The 25,605-nt window shown below is 46.7% G+C and overlaps 1 protein-coding gene across 1 annotated transcript in view; it reads left to right on the forward strand.

Annotated features, from left to right (window-relative positions):
• Window positions 1-25,605, forward strand: part of PDIA3 (protein disulfide isomerase family A member 3) — a 105,115-nt gene that overhangs the window by 23,972 nt on the left and 55,538 nt on the right. The window contains exons 4-5 of the mRNA XM_069222629.1: window positions 14,997-15,104; window positions 21,716-21,845. Coding sequence (XP_069078730.1) covers window positions 14,997-15,104; window positions 21,716-21,845 — 238 coding nt within the window. The remainder of the gene's footprint in view (window positions 1-14,996; window positions 15,105-21,715; window positions 21,846-25,605) is intronic.

Here is a 25,605-nt window from a genome sequence, read left to right on the forward strand (position 1 = left end):
ATACCACCAAGAACACCACCTGTTCCTTCATGGAACCTAAATGTTGTCCTAACTAGACTTATGGGTCCACCTTTTGAACCCATGCACTCCTGCGAAATACAGTTCCTAACCTGGAAGGTTGCATTTCTCATCGCCATTACTTCCCTAAGAAGAGTAAGCGAGATTCAGGCGTTTACAATACAAGAACCTTTTATACAACTACACAAGAATAAGGTCGTCCTAAGGACTAATCCTAAATTTTTGCCAAAGGTTATTTCACCGTTCCATCTAAATCAAACAGTGGAACTTCCAGTGTTCTTTCCACAACCAGATACCGTAGCTGAAAGGGCACTGTAAGGAAATGCCTCCTTGGCATGGTTGCCCCCTGACTTTTTGCCTTTGCTGATGCTATGTTTACAATTGAAAGTGTGCTGAGGCCTGCTAACCAGGCCCCAGCACCAGTGTTCTTTCCCTAACCTGTACTTTTGTATCCACAATTGGCAGACCCTGGCATCCAGATAAGTCCCTTGTAACTGGTACTTCTAGTACCAAGGGCCCTGATGCCAAGGAAGGTCTCTAAGGGCTGCAGCATGTCTTATGCCACCCTGGAGACCTCTCACTCAGCACAGACACACTGCTTGTCAGCTTGTGTGTGCTAGTGAGGACAAAACGAGTAAGTCGACATGGCACTCCCCTCAGGGTGCCATGCCAGCCTCTCACTGCCTATGCAGTATAGGTAAGACACCCCTCTAGCAGGCCTTACAGCCCTAAGGCAGGGTGCACTATACCATAGGTGAGGGTACCAGTGCATGAGCATGGTACCCCTACAGTGTCTAAACAAAACCTTAGACATTGTAAGTGCAGGGTAGCCATAAGAGTATATGGTCTGGGAGTTTGTCAAACACGAACTCCACAGCACCATAATGGTTACACTGAAAACTGGGAAGTTTGGTATCAAACTTCTCAGCACAATAAATGCACACTGATGCCAGTGTACATTTTATTGTAAAATACACCCCAGAGGGCACCTTAGAGGTGCCCCCTGAAACTTAACCGACTATCTGTGTAGGCTGACTAGTTTTAGCAGCCTGCCACAAACCGAGACATGTTGCTGGCCTCATGGGGAGAGTGCCTTTGTCACTCTGAGGCCAGTAACAAAGCCTGCACTGGGTGGAGATGCTAACACCTCCCCCAGGCAGGAATTGTCACACCTGGCGGTGAGCCTCAAAGGCTCACCTCCTTTGTGCCAACCCAGCAGGACACTCCAGCTAGTGGAGTTGCGCGCCCCCTCCGGCCAGGCCCCACTTTTGGCGGCAAGGCCGGAGAAAATAATGAGAAAAACAAGGAGGAGTCACTGGCCAGTCAGGACAGCCCCTAAGGTGTCCTGAGCTGAAGTGACTCTAACTTTTAGAAATCCTCCATCTTGCAGATGGAGGATTCCCCCAATAGGGTTAGGATTGTGACCCCCTCCCCTTGCGAGGAGGCGCAAGGAGGGTGTACCCACCCTCAGGGCTAGTTGCCATTGGCTACTAACCCCCCAGACCTTAACACGCCCTTAAATTTAGTATTTAAGGGCTACCCTGAACCCTAGAAAATTAGATTCCTGCAACTACAAGAAGGACTGCCTAGCTGAAAACCCCTGCAGCGGAAGACCAGAAGACAACTGCCTTGGCTCCAGAAACTCACCGGCCTGTCTCCTGCCTTCCAAAGATCCTGCTCCAGCGACGCCTTCCAAAGGGACCAGCGACCTCGACATCCTCTGAGGATTGCCCCTGCTTCGAAAAGACAAGAAACTCCCGAGGACAGCGGACCTGCTCCAAGAAAAGCTGCAACTTTGTTTCCAGCAGCTTTAAAGAACCCTGCAAGCTCCCCGCAAGAAGTGTGAGACTTGCAACACTGCACCCGGCGACCCCGACTCGGCTGGTGGAGACCCAACACCTCAGGAGGGACCCCAGGACTACTCTGATACTGTGAGTACCAACACCTGTCCCCCCTGAGCCCCCACAGCGCCGCCTGCAGAGGGAATCCCGAGGCTTCCCCTGACCGCGACTCTTTGAATCCAAAATCCCGACGCCTGGGAGAGACCCTGCACCCGCAGCCCCCAGGACCTGAAGGACCGGACTTTCACTAGAGAAGTGACCCCCAGGAGTCCCTCTCCCTTGCCCAAGTGGAGGTTTCCCCGAGGAACCCCCCCCCTTGCCTGCCTGCAGCGTTGAAGAGATCCCGAGATCTCTCATAGACTAACATTGCGAACCCGACGCCTGTTTCTACACTGCACCCGGCCGCCCCCGCGCTGCTGAGGGTGAAATTTCTGTGTGGGCTTGTGTCCCCCCCCGGTGCCCTACAAAACCCCCCTGGTCTGCCCTCCGAAGACGCGGGTACTTACCTGCAAGCAGACCGGAACCGGGGCACCCCCTTCTCTCCATTCTAGCCTATGTGTTTTGGGCACCACTTTGAACTCTGCACCTGACCGGCCCTGAGCTGCTGGTGTGGTGACTTTGGGGTTGCTCTGAACCCCCAACGGTGGGCTACCTTGGACCAAGAACTAAGCCCTGTAAGTGTCTTACTTACCTGGTTAACCTAACAAATACTTACCTCCCCTAGGAACTGTGAAAATTGCACTAAGTGTCCACTTTTAAAACCGCTATTTGTGAATAACTTGAAAAGTATACATGCAATTTTGATGATTTGAAGTTCCTAAAGTACTTACCTGCAATACCTTTCGAATGAGATATTACATGTAGAATTTGAACCTGTGGTTCTTAAAATAAACTAAGAAAATATATTTTTCTATACAAAACCTATTTGCTGGATTTGTCTCCGAGTGTGTGTACCTCATTTATTGTCTATGTGTATGTACAACAAATGCTTAACACTACTCCTTGGATAAGCCTACTGCTCGACCACACTACCACAAAATAGAGCATTAGTATTATCTATTTTTACCACTATTTTACCTCTAAGGGGAACCCTTGGACTCTGTGCATGCTATTCCTTACTTTGAAATAGCACATACAGAGCCAACTTCCTACAGATGGCATCTGTCGCTGTAGATACGCATGTTTTGCATAGACTAGTAAGCAGTTATCTCCCCAAAAGCGGTGGCTCAGCCTGTAGGAGTGGAAGTAGTTTGAAATAATGTTCTTAATACGGCTTGACCTACTGTGGCTTGTTGTGCGGATAACACGTCTACACAGTAGTGCTTGGTGAATGTGTGAGGCGTAGACCATGTGGCTGCCTTACATATTTCTTGCATTGGGATGTTTCCTAGAAAGGCCATGGTAGCACCTTTCTTTCTGGTTGAGTGAGCCCTTGGTGTAATGGGCAGCTGTCGTTTAGCTTTAAGGTAGCAGATTTGGATGCATTTAACTATCCATCTGGCTATACCTTGTTTTGATATTGGGTTTCCTGCATGAGGTTTTTGAAATGCAATAAATAGTTGTTTAGTCTTTCTGATGTTCTTTGTTCTGTCAATGTAATACATTAATGCTCTTTTGACATCTAATGTATGTAGTGCCTGTAGGAAGTTGGCTCTGTATGTGCTATTTCAAAGTAAGGAATAGCATGCACAGAGTCCAAGGGTTCCCCTTAGAGGTAAAATAGTGGTAAAAATAGATAATACTAATGCTCTATTTTGTGGTAGTGTGGTCGAGCAGTAGGCTTATCCAAGGAGTAGTGTTAAGCATTTGTTGTACATACACATAGACAATAAATGAGGTACACACACTCAGACAAATCCAGCAAATAGGTTTTGTATAGAAAAATATCTTTTCTTAGTTTATTTTAAGAACCACAGGTTCAAATTCTACATGTAATATCTCATTCGAAAGGTATTGCAGGTAAGTACTTTAGGAACTTCAAATCATCAAAATTGCATGTATACTTTTCAAGTTATTCACAAATAGCGGTTTTAAAAGTGGACACTTAGTGCAATTTTCACAGTTCCTAGGGGAGGTAAGTATTTGTTAGGTTAACCAGGTAAGTAAGACACTTACAGGGCTTAGTTCTTGGTCCAAGGTAGCCCACCGTTGGGGGTTCAGAGCAACCCCAAAGTCACCACACCAGCAGCTCAGGGCCGGTCAGGTGCAGAGTTCAAAGTGGTGCCCAAAACACATAGGCTAGAATGGAGAGAAGGGGGTGCCCCGGTTCCGGTCTGCTTGCAGGTAAGTACCCGCGTCTTCGGAGGGCAGACCAGGGGGGTTTTGTAGGGCACCGGGGGGGACACAAGCCCACACAGAAATTTCACCCTCAGCAGCGCGGGGGCGGCCGGGTGCAGTGTAGAAACAGGCGTCGGGTTCGCAATGTTAGTCTATGAGAGATCTCGGGATCTCTTCAACGCTGCAGGCAGGCAAGGGGGGGGGTTCCTCGGGGAAACCTCCACTTGGGCAAGGGAGAGGGACTCCTGGGGGTCACTTCTCTAGTGAAAGTCCGGTCCTTCAGGTCCTGGGGGCTGCGGGTGCAGGGTCTCTCCCAGGCGTCGGGATTTTGGATTCAAAGAGTCGCGTTCAGGGGAAGCCTCGGGATTCCCTCTGCAGGCGGCGCTGTGGGGGCTCAGGGGGGACAGGTGTTGGTACTCACAGTATCAGAGTAGTCCTGGGGTCCCTCCTGAGGTGTTGGGTCTCCACCAGGCGAGTCGGGGTCGCCGGGTGCAGTGTTGCAAGTCTCACGCTTCTTGCGGGGAGCTTGCAGGGTTCTTTAAAGCTGCTGGAAACAAAGTTGCAGCCTTTCTTGGAGCAGGTCCGCTGTCCTCGGGAGTTTCTTGTCTTTTCGAAGCAGGGGCAGTCCTCAGAGGATGTCTAGGTCGCTGGTCCCTTTGGAAGGCGTCGCTGGAGCAGGATCTTTGGAAGGCAGGAGACAGGCCGGTGAGTTTCTGGAGCCAAGGCAGTTGTCGTCTTCTGGTCTTCCGCTGCAGGGGTTTTCAGCTAGGCAGTCCTTCTTCTTGTAGTTGCAGGAATCTAATTTTCTAGGGTTCAGGGTAGCCCTTAAATACTAAATTTAAGGGCGTGTTTAGGTCTGGGGGGTTAGTAGTCAATGGCTACTAGCCCTGAGGGTGGGTACACCCTCCTTGCGCCTCCTCCCAAGGGGAGGGGGTCACAATCCTAACCCTATTGGGGGAATCCTCCATCTGCAAGATGGAGGATTTCTAAAAGTTAGAGTCACTTCAGCTCAGGACACCTTAGGGGCTGTCCTGACTGGCCAGTGACTCCTCCTTGTTTTTCTCATTATTTTCTCCGGCCTTGCCGCCAAAAGTGGGGCCTGGCCGGAGGGGGCGGGCAACTCCACTAGCTGGAGTGTCCTGCTGGGTTGGCACAAAGGAGGTGAGCCTTTGAGGCTCACCGCCAGGTGTGACAATTCCTGCCTGGGGGAGGTGTTAGCATCTCCACCCAGTGCAGGCTTTGTTACTGGCCTCAGAGTGACAAAGGCACTCTCCCCATGAGGCCAGCAACATGTCTCGGTTTGTGGCAGGCTGCTAAAACTAGTCAGCCTACACAGATAGTCGGTTAAGTTTCAGGGGGCACCTCTAAGGTGCCCTCTGGGGTGTATTTTACAATAAAATGTACACTGGCATCAGTGTGCATTTATTGTGCTGAGAAGTTTGATACCAAACTTCCCAGTTTTCAGTGTAACCATTATGGTGCTGTGGAGTTCGTGTTTGACAAACTCCCAGACCATATACTCTTATGGCTACCCTGCACTTACAATGTCTAAGGTTTTGTTTAGACACTGTAGGGGTACCATGCTCATGCACTGGTACCCTCACCTATGGTATAGTGCACCCTGCCTTAGGGCTGTAAGGCCTGCTAGAGGGGTGTCTTACCTATACTGCATAGGCAGTGAGAGGCTGGCATGGCACCCTGAGGGGAGTGCCATGTCGACTTACTCGTTTTGTCCTCACTAGCACACACAAGCTGGCAAGCAGTGTGTCTGTGCTGAGTGAGAGGTCTCCAGGGTGGCATAAGACATGCTGCAGCCCTTAGAGACCTTCCTTGGCATCAGGGCCCTTGGTACTAGAAGTACCAGTTACAAGGGACTTAGCTGGATGCCAGGGTCTGCCAATTGTGGATACAAAAGTACAGGTTAGGGAAAGAACACTGGTGCTGGGGCCTGGTTAGCAGGCCTCAGCACACTTTCAATTGTAAACATAGCATCAGCAAAGGCAAAAAGTCAGGGGGCAACCATGCCAAGGAGGCATTTCCTTACACAACCCCCCCCCCAAACGAAAGAGGATGAGACTAACCTTTCCCAAGAGAGTCTTCATTTTCTAAGTGGAAGAACCTGGAAAGGCCATCTGCATTGGCATGGGCAGTCCCAGGTCTGTGTTCCACTATAAAGTCCATTCCCTGTAGGGAGATGGACCACCTCAACAGTTTAGGATTTTCACCTTTCATTTGCATCAGCCATTTGAGAGGTCTGTGGTCAGTTTGAACTAAGAAGTGAGTCCCAAAGAGGTATGGTCTCAGCTTCTTCAGGGACCAAACCACAGCAAAGGCCTCCCTCTCAATGGCACTCCAACGCTGCTCCCTGGGGAGTAACCTCCTGCTAATGAAAGCAACAGGTTGGTCAAGGCCATCATCATTTGTTTGGGACAAAACTGCCCCTATCCCATGTTCAGAGGCATCAGTCTGCACAATGAACTGCTTAGAATAATCTGGAGCTTTGAGAACTGGTGCTGAGCACATTGCTTGTTTCAGGGTGTCAAAGGCCTGTTGGCATTCCACAGTCCAGTTCACTTTCTTGGGCATTTTCTTGGAGGTGAGTTCAGTGAGGGCTGTCACAATGGATCCATATCCCTTCACAAACCTCCTGTAATACCCAGTCAAGCCAAGGAATGCCCTGACTTGAGTCTGGGTTTTTGGAGCTACCCAGTCCAGAATAGTCTGGATCTTGGGTTGGAGTGGCTGAACTTGGCCTCCACCTACAAGGTGGCCCAAGTAAACCACAGTTCCCTGCCCTATCTGGCATTTGGATGCCTTGATAGAGAGGCCTGCAGATTGCAGAGCCTTCAAAACCTTCTTCAGCTGGACCAGGTGATCCTGCCAGGTGGAGCTAAAGACAGCAATATCATCAAGATAAGCTGTGCTAAAGGACTCCAAGCCAGCAAGGACTTGATTCACCAACCTTTGGAAGGTGGCAGGGGCATTCTTTAAACCAAAGGGCATAACAGTAAACTGATAATGCCCATCAGGTGTGGAGAATGCTGTTTTCTCTTTTGCTCCAGGTGCCATTTTTATTTGCCAGTACCCTGCTGTCAAGTCAAAGGTACTTAAGAATTTGGCAGCACCTAATTTGTCTATGAGCTCATCAGCTCTTGGAATTGGATGAGCATCTGTCTTGGTGACAGAATTGAGCCCTCTGTAGTCCACACAAAACCTCATCTCTTTCTTTCCATCTTTGGTGTGAGGTTTGGGGACTAAGACCACTGGGCTAGCCCAGGGGCTGTCAGAGCGCTCAATTACTCCCAATTCCAGCATCTTGTGGACTTCCACCTTGATGCTTTCCTTAACATGGTCAGACTGTCTAAAGATTTTGTTCTTGACAGGCATGCTGTCTCCTGTGTCCACATCATGGGTACACAGGTGTGTCTGACCAGGGGTTAAGGAGAAGAGTTCAGGAAACTGTTGTAGGACTCTCCTACAATCAGCTTGCTGTTGGCCAGAGAGGGTGTCTGAGTAGATCACTCCATCTACTGTGCCATCTTTTGGGTCTGACGACAGAAGATCAGGGAGAGGTTCACTCTCTGCCTCCTGATCCTCATCTGTTACCATCAACAGATTGACATCAGCCCTGTCATGGAAGAGCTTAAGGCGGTTCACATGGATCACCCTCTTGGGGCTCCTGCTTGTGCCCAGGTCCACCAGGTAGGTGACCTGACTCTTCCTTTCTAGTACTGGGTAAGGGCCACTCCATTTGTCCTGGAGTGCCCTGGGAGCCACAGGCTCCAGAACCCAGACTTTCTGCCCTGGTTGGAACTCAACCAGTGCAGCCTTTTGGTCATACCAAAACTTCTGGAGCTGTTGGCTGGCCTCAAGGTTTTTGGTTGCCTTTTCCATGTACTCTGCCATTCTAGAGCGAAGGCCAAGTACATAGTCCACTATGTCCTGTTTAGGCTCATGGAGAGGTCTCTCCCAGCCTTCTTTAACAAGGGCAAGTGGTCCCCTTACAGGATGACCAAACAGAAGTTCAAAGGGTGAGAATCCTACTCCCTTCTGTGGCACCTCTCTGTAAGCGAAAAGCAGACATGGCAAGAGGACATCCCATCTCCTTTTGAGTTTTTCTGGGAGCCCCATGATCATGCCTTTTAATGTCTTGTTGAATCTCTCAACCAAGCCATTAGTTTGTGGATGGTATGGTGTAGTGAATTTATAAGTCACTCCACACTCATTCCACATGTGCTTTAGGTATGCTGACATGAAGTTGGTACCTCTGTCAGACACCACCTCCTTAGGGAAACCCACTCTGGTAAAGATACCAATGAGGGCCTTGGCTACTGCAGGGGCAGTAGTCGACCTAAGGGGAATAGCTTCAGGATACCTGGTAGCATGATCCACTACTACCAGGATATACATATTTCCTGAGGCTGTGGGAGGTTCTAGTGGACCAACTATGTCCACACCCACTCTTTCAAAGGGAACCCCCACCACTGGAAGTGGAATGAGGGGGGCCTTTGGATGCCCACCTGTCTTACCACTGGCTTGACAGGTGGGGCAGGAGAGGCAAAACTCCTTAACCATGTTGGACATATTGGGCCAGTAGAAGTGGTTGACTAACCTCTCCCACGTCTTGGTTTGTCCCAAATGTCCAGCAAGGGGAATGTCATGGGCCAATGTTAGGATGAACTTCCTGAACAGCTGAGGCACTACCACTCTCCTAGTGGCACCAGGTTTGGGGTCTCTGGCCTCAGTGTACAGGAGTCCATCTTCCCAATAGACCCTATGCGTTCCATTGTTCTTGCCTTTGGACTCTTCAGCAGCTTGCTGCCTAAGGCCTTCAAGAGAGGGACAGGTTTCTTGTCCCTTACACAGCTCCTCCCTTGAGGGTCCCCCTGGGCCTAAGAGCTCAACCTGATAAGGTTCAAGCTCCAAAGGCTCAGTTCCCTCAGAGGGCAGAACTTCTTCCTGAGAAGAGAGGTTCCCTTTCTTTTGCTGTGTTGTAGTTGGTTTCCCAACTGACTTTCCTGTTCTCTTGGTAGGCTGGGCCATTCTTCCAGACTCCAGCTCTACTTGTTCACCCTGTGCCTTGCATTGTGCTCTTGTTTTCACACACACCAGTTCAGGGATACCCAGCATTGCTGCATGGGTTTTTAGTTCTACCTCAGCCCATGCTGAGGACTCCAGGTCATTTCCAAGCAGACAGTCCACTGGGATATTTGAGGAGACCACCACCTGTTTCAGGCCATTGACCCCTCCCCATTCTAAAGTAACCATTGCCATGGGATGTACTTTTCTCTGATTGTCAGCGTTGGTGACTGTGTAAGTTTTTCCAGTCAGGTATTGGCCAGGGGAAACCAGTTTCTCCGTCACCATGGTGACACTGGCACCTGTATCCCTCAGGCCCTCTATTCTAGTCCCATTAATTAAGAGTTGCTGTCTGTATTTTTGCATGTTAGGCGGCCAGACAGCTAGTGTGGCTAAATCCACCCCACCCTCAGAAACTAGAGTAGCTTCAGTGTGGACCCTGATTTGCTCTGGGCACACTGTTGATCCCACTTGGAGACTGGCCATACCAGTGTTACCTGGATGGGAGTTTGGAGTGGAACCTTTCTTGGGACAGGCCTTGTCTCCAGTTTGGTGTCCATGCTGTTTACAGCTATGACACCAGGCCTTTTTGGGATCAAAGTTTTTACCCTTGTACCCATTGTTTTGTGAAGAGGCTCTGGGCCCACCCTCCTGTGCAGGTTTTTGGGGGCCTGTAGAAGACTCTTTACTATTTTTAGTTTTGGTTGTCTCATCACTCTTCCCCTGGGGAGTCTTTGTGACCCCTTTCTTTTGGTCACCCCCTGTTGAAGTCTTGGACACCCTTGTCTTGACCCAATGGTCCGCCTTCTTTCCCAATTCTTGGGGAGAAATTGGTCCTAGGTCTACCAGATGCTGATGCAGTTTATCATTGAAACAATTACTTAACAGGTGTTCTTTCACAAATAAATTGTACAGCCCATCATAATTACTTACACCACTGCCTTGAATCCAACCATCTAGTGTTTTCACTGAGTAGTCAACAAAGTCAACCCAGGTCTGGCTCGAGGATTTTTGAGCCCCCCTGAACCTAATCCTGTACTCCTCAGTGGAGAATCCAAAGCCCTCAATCAGGGTACCCTTCATGAGGTCATAAGATTCTGCATCTTTTCCAGAGAGTGTGAGGAGTCTATCCCTACACTTTCCAGTGAACATTTCCCAAAGGAGAGCACCCCAGTGAGATCTGTTCACTTTTCTGGTTACACAAGCCCTCTCAAAAGCTGTGAACCACTTGGTGATGTCATCACCATCTTCAAATTTTGTCACAATCCCTTTGGGGATTTTTAACATGTCAGGAGAATCTCTGACCCTATTTATATTGCTGCCACCATTGATGGGTCCTAGGCCCATCTCTTGTCTTTCCCTTTCTATGGCTAGGAGCTGTCTCTCTAAAGCCAATCTTTTGGCCATCCTGGCTAACAGGAGGTCATCTTCACTGAGAGCATCCTCAGTGATTTCAGAAATGTGGGACCCTCCTGTGAGGGACTCACTATTTCTGACTAACACAGTTGGAGACAGGACTTGAGGGGTCCTGTTCTCCCTATTTAGGACTGGAGGAGGGACATTGGCCTCCAAGTCACTAATCTCTTCCTCTGTGAGGTCATCATCAGAGGGGTTGGCTTTTTCAAACTCTGCCAACAGCTCCTGGAGCTGAATTTTGGTAGGTCTGGAGCCAATGGTTATTTTTTTGATATTACAGAGAGACCTTAGCTCCCTCATCTTAAGATGGAGGTAAGGTGTGGTGTCGAGTTCCACCACATTCATCTCTGTATCAGACATTATTTTGCTAAGAGTTGGAAGACTTTTTAAAGAATCTAAAACTGTTTCTAGAATCTAATTTCAAACTTTTAACAAACTTTTAAACTCTAAAAGACAATGCTAAACAGGGACTTAACACACAAGGCCCTAGCAGGACTTTTAAGAATTTAGAAAAATTTCAAATTGCAAAAATGAATTTCTAATGACCATTTTGGAATTTGTCGTGTGATCAGGTATTGGCTGAGTAGTCCAGCAAATGCAAAGTCTTGTACCCCACCGCTGATCCACCAATGTAGGAAGTTGGCTCTGTATGTGCTATTTCAAAGTAAGGAATAGCATGCACAGAGTCCAAGGGTTGGTTCCCCTTAGAGGTAAAATAGTGGTAAAAATAGATAATACTAATGCTCTATTTTGTGGTAGTGTGGTCGAGCAGTAGGCTTATCCAAGGAGTAGTGTTAAGCATTTGTTGTACATACACATAGACAATAAATGAGGTACACACACTCGGAGACAAATCCAGCAAATAGGTTTTGTATAGAAAAATATCTTTTCTTAGTTTATTTTAAGAACCACAGGTTCAAATTCTACATGTAATATCTCATTCGAAAGGTATTGCAGGTAAGTACTTTAGGAACTTCAAATCATCAAAATTGCATGTATACTTTTCAAGTTATTCACAAATAGCTGTTTTAAAAGTGGACAATTAGTGCAATTTTCACAGTTCCTAGGGGAGGTAAGTATTTGTTAGGTTAACCAGGTAAGTAAGACACTTACAGGGCTTAGTTCTTGGTCCAAGGTAGCCCACCGTTGGGGGTTCAGAGCAACCCCAAAGTCACCACACCAGCAGCTCAGGGCCGGTCAGGTGCAGAGTTCAAAGTGGTGCCCAAAACACATAGGCTAGAATGGAGAGAAGGGGGTGCCCCGGTTCCGGTCTGCTTGCAGGTAAGTACCCGCGTCTTCGGAGGGCAGACCAGGGGGGTTTTGTAGGGCACCGGGGGGGACACAAGCCCACACAGAAATTTCACCCTCAGCAGCGCGGGGGCGGCCGGGTGCAGTGTAGAAACAGGCGTCGGGTTCGCAATGTTAGTCTATGAGAGATCTCGGGATCTCTTCAACGCTGCAGGCAGGCAAGGGGGGGGTTCCTCGGGGAAACCTCCACTTGGGCAAGGGAGAGGGACTCCTGGGGGTCACTTCTCTAGTGAAAGTCCGGTCCTTCAGGTCCTGGGGGCTGCGGGTGCAGGGTCTCTCCCAGGCGTCGGGATTTTGGATTCAAAGAGTCGCGGTCAGGGGAAGCCTCGGGATTCCCTCTGCAGGCGGCGCTGTGGGGGCTCAGGGGGGACAGGTGTTGGTACTCACAGTATCAGAGTAGTCCTGGGGTCCCTCCTGAGGTGTTGGGTCTCCACCAGCCGAGTCGGGGTCGCCGGGTGCAGTGTTGCAAGTCTCACGCTTCTTGCGGGGAGCTTGCAGGGTTCTTTAAAGCTGCTGGAAACAAAGTTGCAGCTTTTCTTGGAGCAGGTCCGCTGTCCTCGGGAGTTTCTTGTCTTTTCGAAGCAGGGGCAATCCTCAGAGGATGTCGAGGTCGCTGGTCCCTTTGGAAGGCGTCGCTGGAGCAGGATCTTTGGAAGGCAGGAGACAGGCCGGTGAGTTTCTGGAGCCAAGGCAGTTGTCGTCTTCTGGTCTTCCGCTGCAGGGGTTTTCAGCTAGGCAGTCCTTCTTCTTGTAGTTGCAGGAATCTAATTTTCTAGGGTTCAGGGTAGCCCTTAAATACTAAATTTAAGGGCGTGTTTAGGTCTGGGGGGTTAGTAGCCAATGGCTACTAGCCCTGAGGGTGGGTACACCCTCCTTGCGCCTCCTCCCAAGGGGAGGGGGTCACAATCCTAACCCTATTGGGGGAATCCTCCATCTGCAAGATGGAGGATTTCTAAAAGTTAGTCACTTCAGCTCAGGACACCTTAGGGGCTGTCCTGACTGGCCAGTGACTCCTCCTTGTTTTTCTCATTATTTTCTCCGGCCTTGCCGCCAAAAGTGGGGCCTGGCCGGAGGGGGCGGGCAACTCCACTAGCTGGAGTGTCCTGCTGGGTTGGCACAAAGGAGGTGAGCCTTTGAGGCTCACCGCCAGGTGTGACAATTCCTGCCTGGGGGAGGTGTTAGCATCTCCACCCAGTGCAGGCTTTGTTACTGGCCTCAGAGTGACAAAGGCACTCTCCCCATGAGGCCAGCAACATGTCTCGGTTTGTGGCAGGCTGCTAAAACTAGTCAGCCTACACAGATAGTCGGTTAAGTTTCAGGGGGCACCTCTAAGGTGCCCTCTGGGGTGTATTTTACAATAAAATGTACACTGGCATCAGTGTGCATTTATTGTGCTGAGAAGTTTGATACCAAACTTCCCAGTTTTCAGTGTAACCATTATGGTGCTGTGGAGTTCGTGTTTGACAAACTCCCAGACCATATACTCTTATGGCTACCCTGCACTTACAATGTCTAAGGTTTTGTTTAGACACTGTAGGGGTACCATGCTCATGCACTGGTACCCTCACCTATGGTATAGTGCACCCTGCCTTAGGGCTGTAAGGCCTGCTAGAGGGGTGTCTTACCTATACTGCATAGGCAGTGAGAGGCTGGCATGGCACCCTGAGGGGAGTGCCATGTCGACTTACTCGTTTTGTCCTCACTAGCACACACAAGCTGGCAAGCAGTGTGTCTGTGCTGAGTGAGAGGTCTCCAGGGTGGCATAAGACATGCTGCAGCCCTTAGAGACCTTCCTTGGCATCAGGGCCCTTGGTACTAGAAGTACCAGTTACAAGGGACTTATCTGGATGCCAGGGTCTGCCAATTGTGGATACAAAAGTACAGGTTAGGGAAAGAACACTGGTGCTGGGGCCTGGTTAGCAGGCCTCAGCACACTTTCAATTGTAAACATAGCATCAGCAAAGGCAAAAAGTCAGGGGGCAACCATGCCAAGGAGGCATATCCTTACACCATCGAACTGAAAATGTCACTTACCCAGTGTACATCTGTTCGTGGCATCAGTCGCTGTAGATTCGCATGTGCCCACCCGCCTCCCCGGGAGCCTGTAGCAGTTTGGAAGTTACCTTCAACTATTTGTATATGTATCATCTCAACCTTAAATAGGTACATACTTAGTCACTCCATTGCATGGGCACTATTACTACAATTCAACTCCTACCTCACCCTCTGCGGGGAAAAACAATCGAAGATGGAGTCGACGCCCATGCGCAATGGAGACAAAAGGAGGAGTCACTCGGTCCCGTGACTCGAAAGACTTCTTCGAAGAAAAACAACTTGTAACACTCCGGCCCAACACCAGATGGCGAGCTATGCAAAACATGCGAATCTACAGCGACTGATGCCACGAACAGATGTACACTGGGTAAGTGACATTTTCATTACAGGTCTCGCGGCCTCTCAAGCTGAGCCTCCTGAAAGCACTTCTAGATGTCTTCCTTCCGGTAGAGAATCTTCACACCCTTTCTGATCACCAACTATAGCCCTATCCCTACAGAGGCAAAATGGAAGCCCTGAAATTATGCTGGACTTGGCTATTTTTTTGGGACTAAGTGAGCCTGAACCAAAAAATTCAGATTTACACCCAAAAGAATGGTGGTTGGCACCCTTTGTAGATGATTAATTATATTGTGTTCACCAATAGTAGCGTTTTTGGTATTGTTTTATTTAAGATGATGCATGTTTAGCTGCCAGTCCCCTGTATTGCAATGCTTGAGAATCCTTTGTGCTTTTTTTTTTTTTCTTTTTTTTTTTTTGTGTGAATCATCTAGAAAATCATTTTTTGGACATTTTGGATTTTTAAAAAATAGTTGAGGTAATGTTTGTTCTTAATAATTGAATATTTTTTCCTGCATTGAAATGGTATCCCATCCACATTTTTATAGCTTAACTCTTTTTCAGTGAATGTTGTATTTAATATGCTGGTTATTGCAATGATAGCATAGATCTTTTATGTGCGTTGCCTGAGTTGTTTGTTTATTATCTTTCTTTCTTTTACAGATGGCATTGTCAGCACGCTCAAGAAACTAGCTGGTCCAGCATCAGTGGATCTAAGATCTACAGAAGAATTTGAGAAATTTGTTGGTGATAAAGATGCTTCTGTGATAGGTGAGTGGGTTGAGGCTGTAGATGTTTCTGGCATAGCGACTTGTGCGTATAGTGTATTTAAGTACTTTCGGCTCATTTAAACTCTTGGGGCTTATTTGAGCAGGAATATTTTGAGTATTACTATTCATGCTGGTTACATTTAATATTCCATTTCAAAAGTCACATTGGCTGTCCTTTATCCTGCAAAGTAAATGCAGCTACTAGCCTCACATGTGGCTAATAAGTAAGGCTACATTTTGTTTGCCCTAAGATCAGATAGTTAAAAAAAACAATTAGATCAGTTATTGTCGACCATACCCATTAAGTGAGGGGTTCAAGTAAACAGATAAAATATTTTTAGCAAATATATTTCAGAAAATCTTTCTCTTATAATTTTGCTTGCTTTGCTGCTGGTTTGTTTTGTTATTTTTCTGAACTTGGATTTTTATGAAACATTTTCCCTTCAAAAAGACCTGCTATTTCCACATTTTTTTTGCCATTTTCTTATCTTTTGAGTGTGGTGAAAAAATACTTGATTTTTCATTTGCAATCATGAAAATCAAAGCAGGTCTAATTTTACTACAAGACTGTATTTTGGAATGTAGGTTTTGTAAGTTTCGTATATATGCGTTTGATGGCATGTGTAGCTGTAGATACACATGCTGTGCTTAAGCTCAACATCTAATGTTGGATTTGGAGTAGTACAACTTGTTTTTCTTTGAAGAAGCTTTCTGAGGTTCGGGATCGAGTGACTCCTCCTCTTGGTAATAGTGCGCATGGGCATAGAGTCCTTTGTTAGATTGTTTCTCTACTGTAGAGTTCGGACGTGTGTTCCTCTCTCTGAGTTCTTGGCTCAATACTGTCCAAAACAGTGTTCTTTCTGTCTTTCTATCATTATTCATATTGTTTCGATCCCATATTCTTCCATACCTTATCCTTTTGTTCCATTTTACACCTGGAATCAAATTTCTGTCCTTCGGGACAGACGTGGCCCTCTCTGGGCTTACATCTTCCACGTGGGGCATCTAACTATGTAGCCCTAATGGAACAGACTCCATTTCGGTTTTGCACTCGCTGCCACTCAAAATTTCCCCACGAAGACCACCACCATGTGTGTAATTTTGTCTTTCCCCCGACCACAATGAGCAGACCTGCTAAGTGTGCCATTTCTTTCGGTCAAAAAAGACGCTTGGAGATCAAACAGCTCCTCGGATGGAAATGGCATCTCGAGCTCCATATGACACACCTGACCTCTTCGGCGACGAGCACGCACAAGAAGAGTTGGAGCAGGAAGAGGCCATCTCCATTCAAGACTTGGACTCTGATGTACAATCGGACATCGAGAATCAACCGTTGCATTTGGAGCAAACTGTTACTAAAAAAGACCCCTTCACCATCGACCAAAACAACATCAAAAGAGATCACTGGTCCACCACTGCCTTTCAGCCATGGTCGGACTGAGAAACTCATTCGGATTCCCCGCCTTCCGGCTCGGCACCAAAAAAAGCCAAACGCAAACCTTCGGCATTGACCTCCATCACCTCTACTTCAGCTCTGACACACCTGAACATACATGGTGCTTCAGCGCCGACTACTTTGGTACCGACCACTAAGGCACAGAAAAAGAAAAAAACATCCATCCACCGTTTCTGCACTGAAAATATCCTAGGCACAAAAGACTTTGGCACCGAAAATCTTAACGACTTTCAGCGATCCTGGACAGTCTCTAACCGCCACCTCTTCACTGTTGGAACCAATTTGGGAAGTTATGGACACTTGTCAGCGCTGACCTCAAATTAAAGAGGGAACAGTGTGTATTATAACATCATCTCCTCCCCCTTTTAAAGGGTAAACTAACTTTACAAGAGGCTCTTGATTCCTCTTTGCCTCCAAAAAAACCCACTAAGGAAAAGACTCCTTTTCTTACTCAACCCTCTCCACCTACTTCTCCACAACCTACTCCTCCACCAACATCTCCCCAACCTTTTGGAGTTCACACCACCCAATTCACCACCTGGTGGGTCTCATTATTTAGGGGCTAGATTAGATGATCAAGACCCATGGGATGCATATGACCTGGGTCCTATTTCACCTAATGAGGCCGATCTATACCCAAGTAGATCTTCACCACCTTAGGATTCCACATCATATTGACAGGCTCTAGCCAGGGCAGCAGCATATCACTATGTATACAGATGTAATAGAAGAGGATTTTTTTTATTTGACGCCATTGGCGCAACACAAGGTGAGTCATTTCTTTCCAATGCTACCAGGTATGCTCAGACACACAGACAAAATATTTAAAGAGTCTGTTAGATCAAGGGTTATCATTCCCAGAGTGCATTAAAAAAAAATTATAAGGCTGCATCCACTGACCCATTATTTATAAAAGCACAGATCCAAAGGGCTAATAGTCTCAACAGGAGACACCTGTTAAAGCAAAAAATTGGATGCAGCAGGCAAGAGTGTCAGTTAAAGCAGCCAATCACTAGGTGGATATCTATTATCCCGGTATGATAGAGCTCACTGGGATGCCATTGAGAAGCTTTTACAATACCTCCCAGAGGAATATTGTAAAAAGGGGGGTAGAAATTGTAAACCAGGGACAAACAATTTCAAAGAATTGCATTAGCTGTGCGCTTGTTGCTGCTCATACAGCAGCACCCAGTTTTAATACCAGCTTCATCATTAGGTGACATGCCTGGCTCAGATGCTCAGGCTTTAAACAAGAGGTACAACAGGCAGTTTTGAACATGCCCTTTGAAAAAGAGCATTTATTTGGGTCACAAGTGGAAACCACACTTGAAAGAATAAAGACGATCGAACTGCCAAAGCTACGGGAGCACTCCAAGCCATCATACACAGGGGTACTTTTCGTCGCACAGGATTTGCAAGGGGCTTTTGATCATCGTTTCAGGAGCAGTCTTCCACTCAAAGTACACCTCAGTACACTAGAGGTTATTTTAGAGGTTCCAATAGAGGCAACAGTAACCAGGGATGGAGAAAGCCATCTACATCTAAAGGCGCCTAATCCACCACTAAGCAATGACTCCTAACAACTCGCACCTCTCCTGTAGGGGGGAAGATTACATTTTACCACCAATGGTCTCAAACTACCACAGGTCAATGGGTACTTCAAATTATCCAAACTGATTACTGTCTGGAGCTCACTTCAACTCTACCAAATCTACCCCCTCGGATTCACTCTCTCTCACAAAATCATCTCACTCTTGTCAAAGAGGAAGTACATTCTCTTCTTCTCAAAGGGGCTATAGAACCAGTACCATTACAATACCAGGTAACAGGAGTCTACTCCCTGTATTTCCTAATACCAAAAAAAGACTGGTCTCTGAGACCAATATTAGATTTCAGGCCCTTAAACCACTACACCCTATCAGAACATTTCTATATGGTCACTCTTCAGGATAATAATGAACAGAGCAGACCACAGCACACAATGTAAACAATAATAAGATGTAGGTAATATCATCTGCAGTATGTGAATTCCATTGGGGGAAAAAAAAAAAGTGAGGCACGTAAGTATCCCATGTTCTTAGAAGAAAGTCTCATTAATTGAAAACACAGTTTGCTTCACTGAGAGAGAACATCCATCCAAACACAGCCAACACGTGTTTCATCACGCAGGTGACTTTTTCAAGGCTGCTGAAAAACATATATACGTACTAGTCCTTTTATTTTGTTCTTAACTGAACAGCGTAAAAACGAAAACGATAATTACCCTTCTACAACAAGGCGACTTCATGACATCATTAGACCTTAAGGACGCTTACTTTCACATTCCCATTCATGGAGCACACCGCACATACCTAAGATTCATAGTTGCAAGAAAACATTACCAATTCAAAGTATTATTATTCGGAGTCACAACTGCTCCTAGAGTAGTCCCAAAATGCCTTGCAGTAGTCGCAGCACATCTCCGAAGACTCCTACACTCTCTGGGGTTCAGCATAAATTACCTTAAATCTAATCTGCACTCTCTCCAGATACAGCCCTATCTAGGAGCTATCCTCAACACACAATAGGGTCTAACGTTTCCCAGCTCAGCCCAAGTTGAGGTTTTTCAAACCATGATTGCTACGTTAACAGAAAACCAAGCATACACAGTAAGAACTGTTATGAAACTGTTAGGGATGATATCTGATATTGGCATCGTACCACATGCAAGACTTCATATGCGTCCTCTTCAACATTGTCTCTTGTCAGTGGTCTCAGGGTCTGTTAAGGGTCAGATGGAAGATCTAGTGTTTGACCGCCAAACGTATCGCGCTCTGCATTGGTGGAACACCACAAACCTTATGAAATGGTGGCCCTTTTTAGACCCTGTATCTCGGAGCACTCACAATCTCAAACAGCGGTTGGGGAGCTCATCTCCTCAACCTCACAGTTCAGAGGATATGGGACAACACTCAACAGTCTTTCTGCATCAATTACCTGGAACTGCAGTATTCCTAAGGATGAAAGCGTTCCTTCCACAATTGCAACACAAGATAGTGTTGGTACGTACAGACATGACTGCCATGTACTATCTTAAAAAACGGGGGAGGGTACACAATCTCATCAACTGTCCCATCTTGCACAATCTAAAAATGGCTTCACCACATTCACATAGTGGTACAGTATCTCCCAGGGACAGATAATCACTTTGCAGACCTGCTCAGCAGGATGCAGCAACAAGTCCACAAGTGGGAACTCCACCCACAACTCCTTCACCAGTACTTCCAAAAGTTGGGAACACCTTAAATAGGCTAACTTGCCACATATCAAAACAAAAAATGCACACCCTTGATCCAAAGGCAATGTTCTATGGATGAGTTGGTCAGGGATATTTGCTTACACTTTTTCCCCCTCTCCCACTCATGCCCGTTCTGATCCAGACGTTCAAGCAATCTTCCCTCAACATTATCCTAGTGTCCCCTACATGGGCCCGTCAACCATGGTTCACAACACTTTAAGAACTCTGTTGTTCCCCATCAAAAGATTCCCAACAAACCAGACCTTCTGACGCAAAGACCGGGTCAAATAAGACATCCGAATCCCAGATCCCACAACATAGCGATTATGGCTCCTGAGGTCATAGAATTTGGTTATTTACAATTACCTGAGGAATGTATGGATATTCTTAAGCATGCATACCTCAAACTAGACAATGTTATGCAGCAAAATGGAAAAGTTTTTTGTTTTGCTATTGTCAAACCCAAAACATTGATCCTCTCAAGCCAACAGTACAAGACATCAATCAGTCACAGATTTGTAAAGCACGTCCAATCACCCATAGGGTCTCAAGGCGCTGACATTTTATGTTATTTGCTATATTTACAAAAAGCAAATCTAGATAAATCCATTTGTTTACATTTAGCAGCCATTGCTGCATATCTTTAAAACAGCATATTTCTTTGTTTAGTATTCCAGTAATCAAAACGTTAAAGAAGGACTCAAAAGAATGATTCTGCCAAGAATTCCTCCAGCTCCATCTTGGAATCTGAACATTGTTCTCACAAGGCTTATGGCTCTACCTTTTGAGCCACTTCACTCCTGTTCTCTACAATTCCTTTCATTGAACGTAGCTTTTTTTTCTTTTTTTTAAAGACTCTATCACTTTCCTTCGTGTCGGTGAGCTTCAAGTTTTAACTTTAGAAGAACCCTTCTTTCACTAGTTTCACAATTCCATATCAATCAGATAATAGAACTACCAGTTTTCTTTCCACAACCACATTATGTGGCAGAAAGAGCTCTACATACTCTTGATTTTTAAAAGGAGTTTTATGTATTTTGAAGATAGAACAAAAGAGTTTAGGAAAACATAACACCTTTTTGTGGGTTTCTCTTTGGCACATAAAGGAGAGCCTATATCTAAAGCAACTATAGCTGGATGGATAGTCAAGTGTTCAAACTTGCTATGGTAAAACTAAACGACAATTACTGTACCTCCTAGAGCACAATCTACTAGGGGGGGAAAAAAAGGTGCATCAATGGCATTTTTAGGTAACCTACCGATAGCAGATACTTGCAAAGCAGCAACATTGTCTACATCACATACATTTACTATACATTATCGTGTAGATGTCTTTGCATGTCAACAAGCAGATGTTGGACAAGCTGTACTCAAAACACTCTCCCAATCAATTGCAACTCCTCCACGCAGGCCACCGCTTTATGGAGGGACTGCTTTACAGTCCGTCCAGCGTGTGTACCTACAGCTGCACATGCCATCGAACGAAAAATGTTACTTACCAGTAGACATCTGTTCGTGGCATGTACTGCTGTAGATTCACATGCACCCTCCCTCTCCGGATGTGTGGACGTTGCAATTTAATATTATATAAATATTGTATATGTAGATGCATGTACATCTTGTCTATTCTACTTCACTCTCCCGCCTGCAGAGAAAAAATCTAACAAAGGACTCGAAGCCCCATGCGCAGTATTACAGAGAGGAGTCGCCGCTCAATCCTGTGACTCAAAGCTTCTTTGAAGAAAAACAAGTTGTACTACTCTGAACCCAACACTAGATAGCAAGCTTGTGCATAGAATGTGAAGAATGTGAATCTACAGCACTACATGCCACAAACAGATGTCTACCGGTAAGTAACATTTTCCTTCTCTTCCATCAGGTTTTTTCCGAGAATTGTATGGTTCAGCTCATTCAGAGTTTTTGAAAGCAGCCAACACTCTGAGGGATAACTACCGTTTTGCTCATACAGACGAGGAGCCTCTAGTAAAGAAATATGAACCAGATGGCGAGTAAGTACTGCATTAAGTATTCCATTGAATCATTAATCACAGCAGACCTTCTCTTACTTGCTTTACCATTAGTTGCCAGTCTGGCATTCATAGTTTCGATAAATGGTGATTGTTAAAAATAAGTACATTTACAACTAGTAATTTCTAATCATTTTTTCTTGCATGAGAATATATACGTTACTGCCAAATTAAATGCGCTTGCTTTCCCTGGCCTTGAAGTGTTGACATTTGATGAGCTTCACTTGTATAGTCAAATAGCTGTCAGTAAGCCCTTGTCCTGCTGTGTCCTAGTTGACAAACCTTTTCTTTGTTTTACGCACAATTTTTCCTGCCATGTTGCTGTTCTGCTTGCAATGTGTTCTTGATAGAATGTAGATAAGACATGTGGAGAAGTAGTTTACACAAGGCCATCAATTATTCATATTCCATAAGAGTATCAACTTTTGAGTAGCTACCCTAGCTAAAATTGTCATAATTTAAGGAGGACCTTTCTAATTATGTACATTACAGTTTGCCACAAGTTTATATTTGCTGACTTGGAGCTACACGTACAAAATATGAATATAAAAGAGTCACTTAGCCTTAAGGAACTAGATTGGATGCATGTGTACCAACTTTAGCAGGGTATATAAACTGGGGGTTAAAGGTTTTTCAAATTTGAAATCCCGAATTGTGGTCCACTTCTGGTGCTGTCTATGATGCTTATGGGTGAAGATGCCCACATAAGTGTAAACCACAAGCAAAGTTACAAGAGTGATGGTGTGCTCATGGAACTAAGTTCCCCAAGAGTCTTTTCAGGCACCCTTGAAATGTTTTCTTACATGCCCACGCCTCTGGCCCCCTGCACCTGTTCTTCACCAGTCTTTTTATGGCAGTGTTACAGCTATGAAAAGGCTGGGGGAGAACAAGGTCATAATCCGCAGGGTAGTGCTTCCCTGGCAGAATAGGATCGCCGCCACCCACAGACCACCTGGTTCCAAGATCCTGGCGGAGCTGGCTATCAGACCACCAGGGTTATGTATTGGTTGAACACTCCTAATGAGGCCCTAGGTGTTAGATTCAGAAAGGGTGTATAAAAATTTGGATCAGAAACTTTGCACACATCCTAATTAAATACTTAAGGCCAGATGTAGCAAAGGGTTTTTACAATTCTGTTTCAATGGGAAAATGTGTTCGTACATATGGCCCTAAGTGTTTAAAGCTGACATTTTACTCAGGCTGCCATATTCAGATGTCCCTTGGTGCGCCTGAACTTAAATGAAGTCCCTAGACATCCTTCCGAAAAATAATTGTAGGAAGTTGGCTCTGTATGTGCTATTTCAAAGTAAGGAATAGCATGCACAGAGTCCAAGGGTTCCCCTTAGAGGTAAGATAGTGGCAAAAAGAGATAATACTAATGCTCTATTTTGTGGTAGTGTGGTCGAGCAGTAGGCTTATCCAAGGAGTAGTGTTAAGCATTTGTTGTACATACACATAGACAATAAATGAGGTACACACACTCAGAGACAAATCCAGCCAATAGGTTTTTGTATAGAAAAATATCTTTTCTTAGTTTATTTTAAGAACCACAGGTTCAAATTCTACATGTAATATCTCATTCGAAAGGTATTGCAGGTAAGTACTTTAGGAACTTCAAATCATAAAAATTGCATGTATACTTTACAAGTTATTGACAAATAGCTGTTTTAAAAGTGGACACTTAGTGCAATTTTCACAGTTCCTGGGGGAGGTAAGTTTTTGTTAGTTTTACCAGGTAAGTAAGACACTTACAGGGTTCAGTTCTTGGTCCAAGGTAGCCCACCGTTGGGGGTTCAGAGCAACCCCAAAGTCACCACACCAGCAGCTCAGGGCCGGTCAGGTGCAGAGTTCAAAGTGGTGCCCAAAACACATAGGCTAGAATGGAGAGAAGGGGGTGCCCCGGTTCCGGTCTGCTTGCAGGTAAGTACCCGCGTCTTCGGAGGGCAGACCAGGGGGGTTTTGTAGGGCACCGGGGGGGACACAAGTCCACACAGAAATTTCACCCTCAGCAGCGCGGGGGCGGCCGGGTGCAGTGTAGGAACAGGCGTCGGGTTCGCAATGTTAGTCTATGAGAGATCTCGGGATCTCTTCAGGGCTGCAGGTAGGCAAGGGGGGGATTCCTCGGGGAAACCTCCACTTGGGCAAGGGAGAGGGACTCCTGGGGGTCACTTCTCCAGTGAAAGTCCGGTCCTTCAGGTCCTGGGGGCTGCGGGTGCAGGGTCTCTCCCAGGCGTCGGGACTTTAGGTTCAAAGAGTCGCGGTCAGGGGAAGCCTCGGGATTCCCTCTGCAGGCGGCGCTGTGGGGGCTCAGGGGGGACAGGTTTTGGTACTCACAGTATCAGAGTAGTCCTGGGGTCCCTCCTGAGGTGTTGGATCGCCACCAGCCGAGTCGGGGTCGCCGGGTGCAGTGTTGCAAGTCTCACGCTTCTTGCGGGGAGCTTGCAGGGTTCTTTAAAGCTGCTGGAAACAAAGTTGCAGCTTTTCTTGGAGCAGGTCCGCTGTCCTCGGGAGTTTCTTGTCTTTTCGAAGCAGGGGCAGTCCTCAGAGGATGTCGAGGTCGCTGGTCCCTTTGGAAGGCGTCGCTGGAGCAGGATCTTTGGAAGGCAGGAGACAGGCTGGTGAGTTTCTGGAGCCAAGGCAGTTGTCGTCTTCTGGTCTTCCGCTGCAGGGGTTTTCAGCTAGGCAGTCCTTCTTCTTGTAGTTGCAGGAATCTAATTTTCTAGGGTTCAGGGTAGCCCTTAAATACTAAATTTAAGGGCGTGTTTAGGTCTGGGGGGTTAGTAGCCAATGGCTACTAGCCCTGAGGGTGGGTACACCCTCTTTGTGCCTCCTCCCAAGGGGAGGGGGTCACAATCCTAACCCTATTGGGGGAATCCTCCATCTGCAAGATGGAGGATTTCTAAAAGTCAGAGTCACCTCAGCTCAGGACACCTTAGGGGCTGTCCTGACTGGCCAGTGACTCCTCCTTGTTTTTCTCATTATTTTCTCCGGCCTTGCCGCCAAAAGTGGGGCCTGGCCGGAGGGGGCGGGCAACTCCACTAGCTGGAGTGTCCTGCTGGGTTGGCACAAAGGAGGTGAGCCTTTGAGGCTCACCGCCAGGTGTGACAATTCCTGCCTGGGGGAGGTGTTAGCATCTCCACCCAGTGCAGGCTTTGTTACTGGCCTCAGAGTGACAAAGGCACTCTCCCCATGGGGCCAGCAACATGTCTCGGTTTGTGGCAGGCTGCTAAAACTAGTCAGCCTACACAGATAGTCGGTTAAGTTTCAGGGGGCACCTCTAAGGTGCCCTCTGGGGTGTATTTTACAATAAAATGTACACTGGCATCAGTGTGCATTTATTGTGCTGAGAAGTTTGATACCAAACTTCCCAGTTTTCAGTGTAGCCATTATGGTGCTGTGGAGTTCGTGTTTGACAAACTCCCAGACCATATACTCTTATGGCTACCCTGCACTTACAATGTCTAAGGTTTTGTTTAGACACTGTAGGTGTACCATGCTCATGCACTGGTACCCTCACCTATGGTATAGTGCACCCTGCCTTAGGGCTGTAAGGCCTGCTAGAGGGGTGTCTTACCTATACTGCATAGGCAGTGAGAGGCTGGCATGGCACCCTGAGGGGAGTGCCATGTCGACTTACTCGTTTTGTCCTCACTAGCACACACAAGCTGGCAAGCAGGGTGTCTGTGCTGAGTGAGAGGTCTCCAGGGTGGCATAAGACATGCTGCAGCCCTTAGAGACCTTC

Source organism: Pleurodeles waltl, chromosome 3_1, assembly GCF_031143425.1.
Source record: "Pleurodeles waltl isolate 20211129_DDA chromosome 3_1, aPleWal1.hap1.20221129, whole genome shotgun sequence".
NCBI lineage: Eukaryota > Metazoa > Chordata > Amphibia > Caudata > Salamandridae > Pleurodeles > Pleurodeles waltl.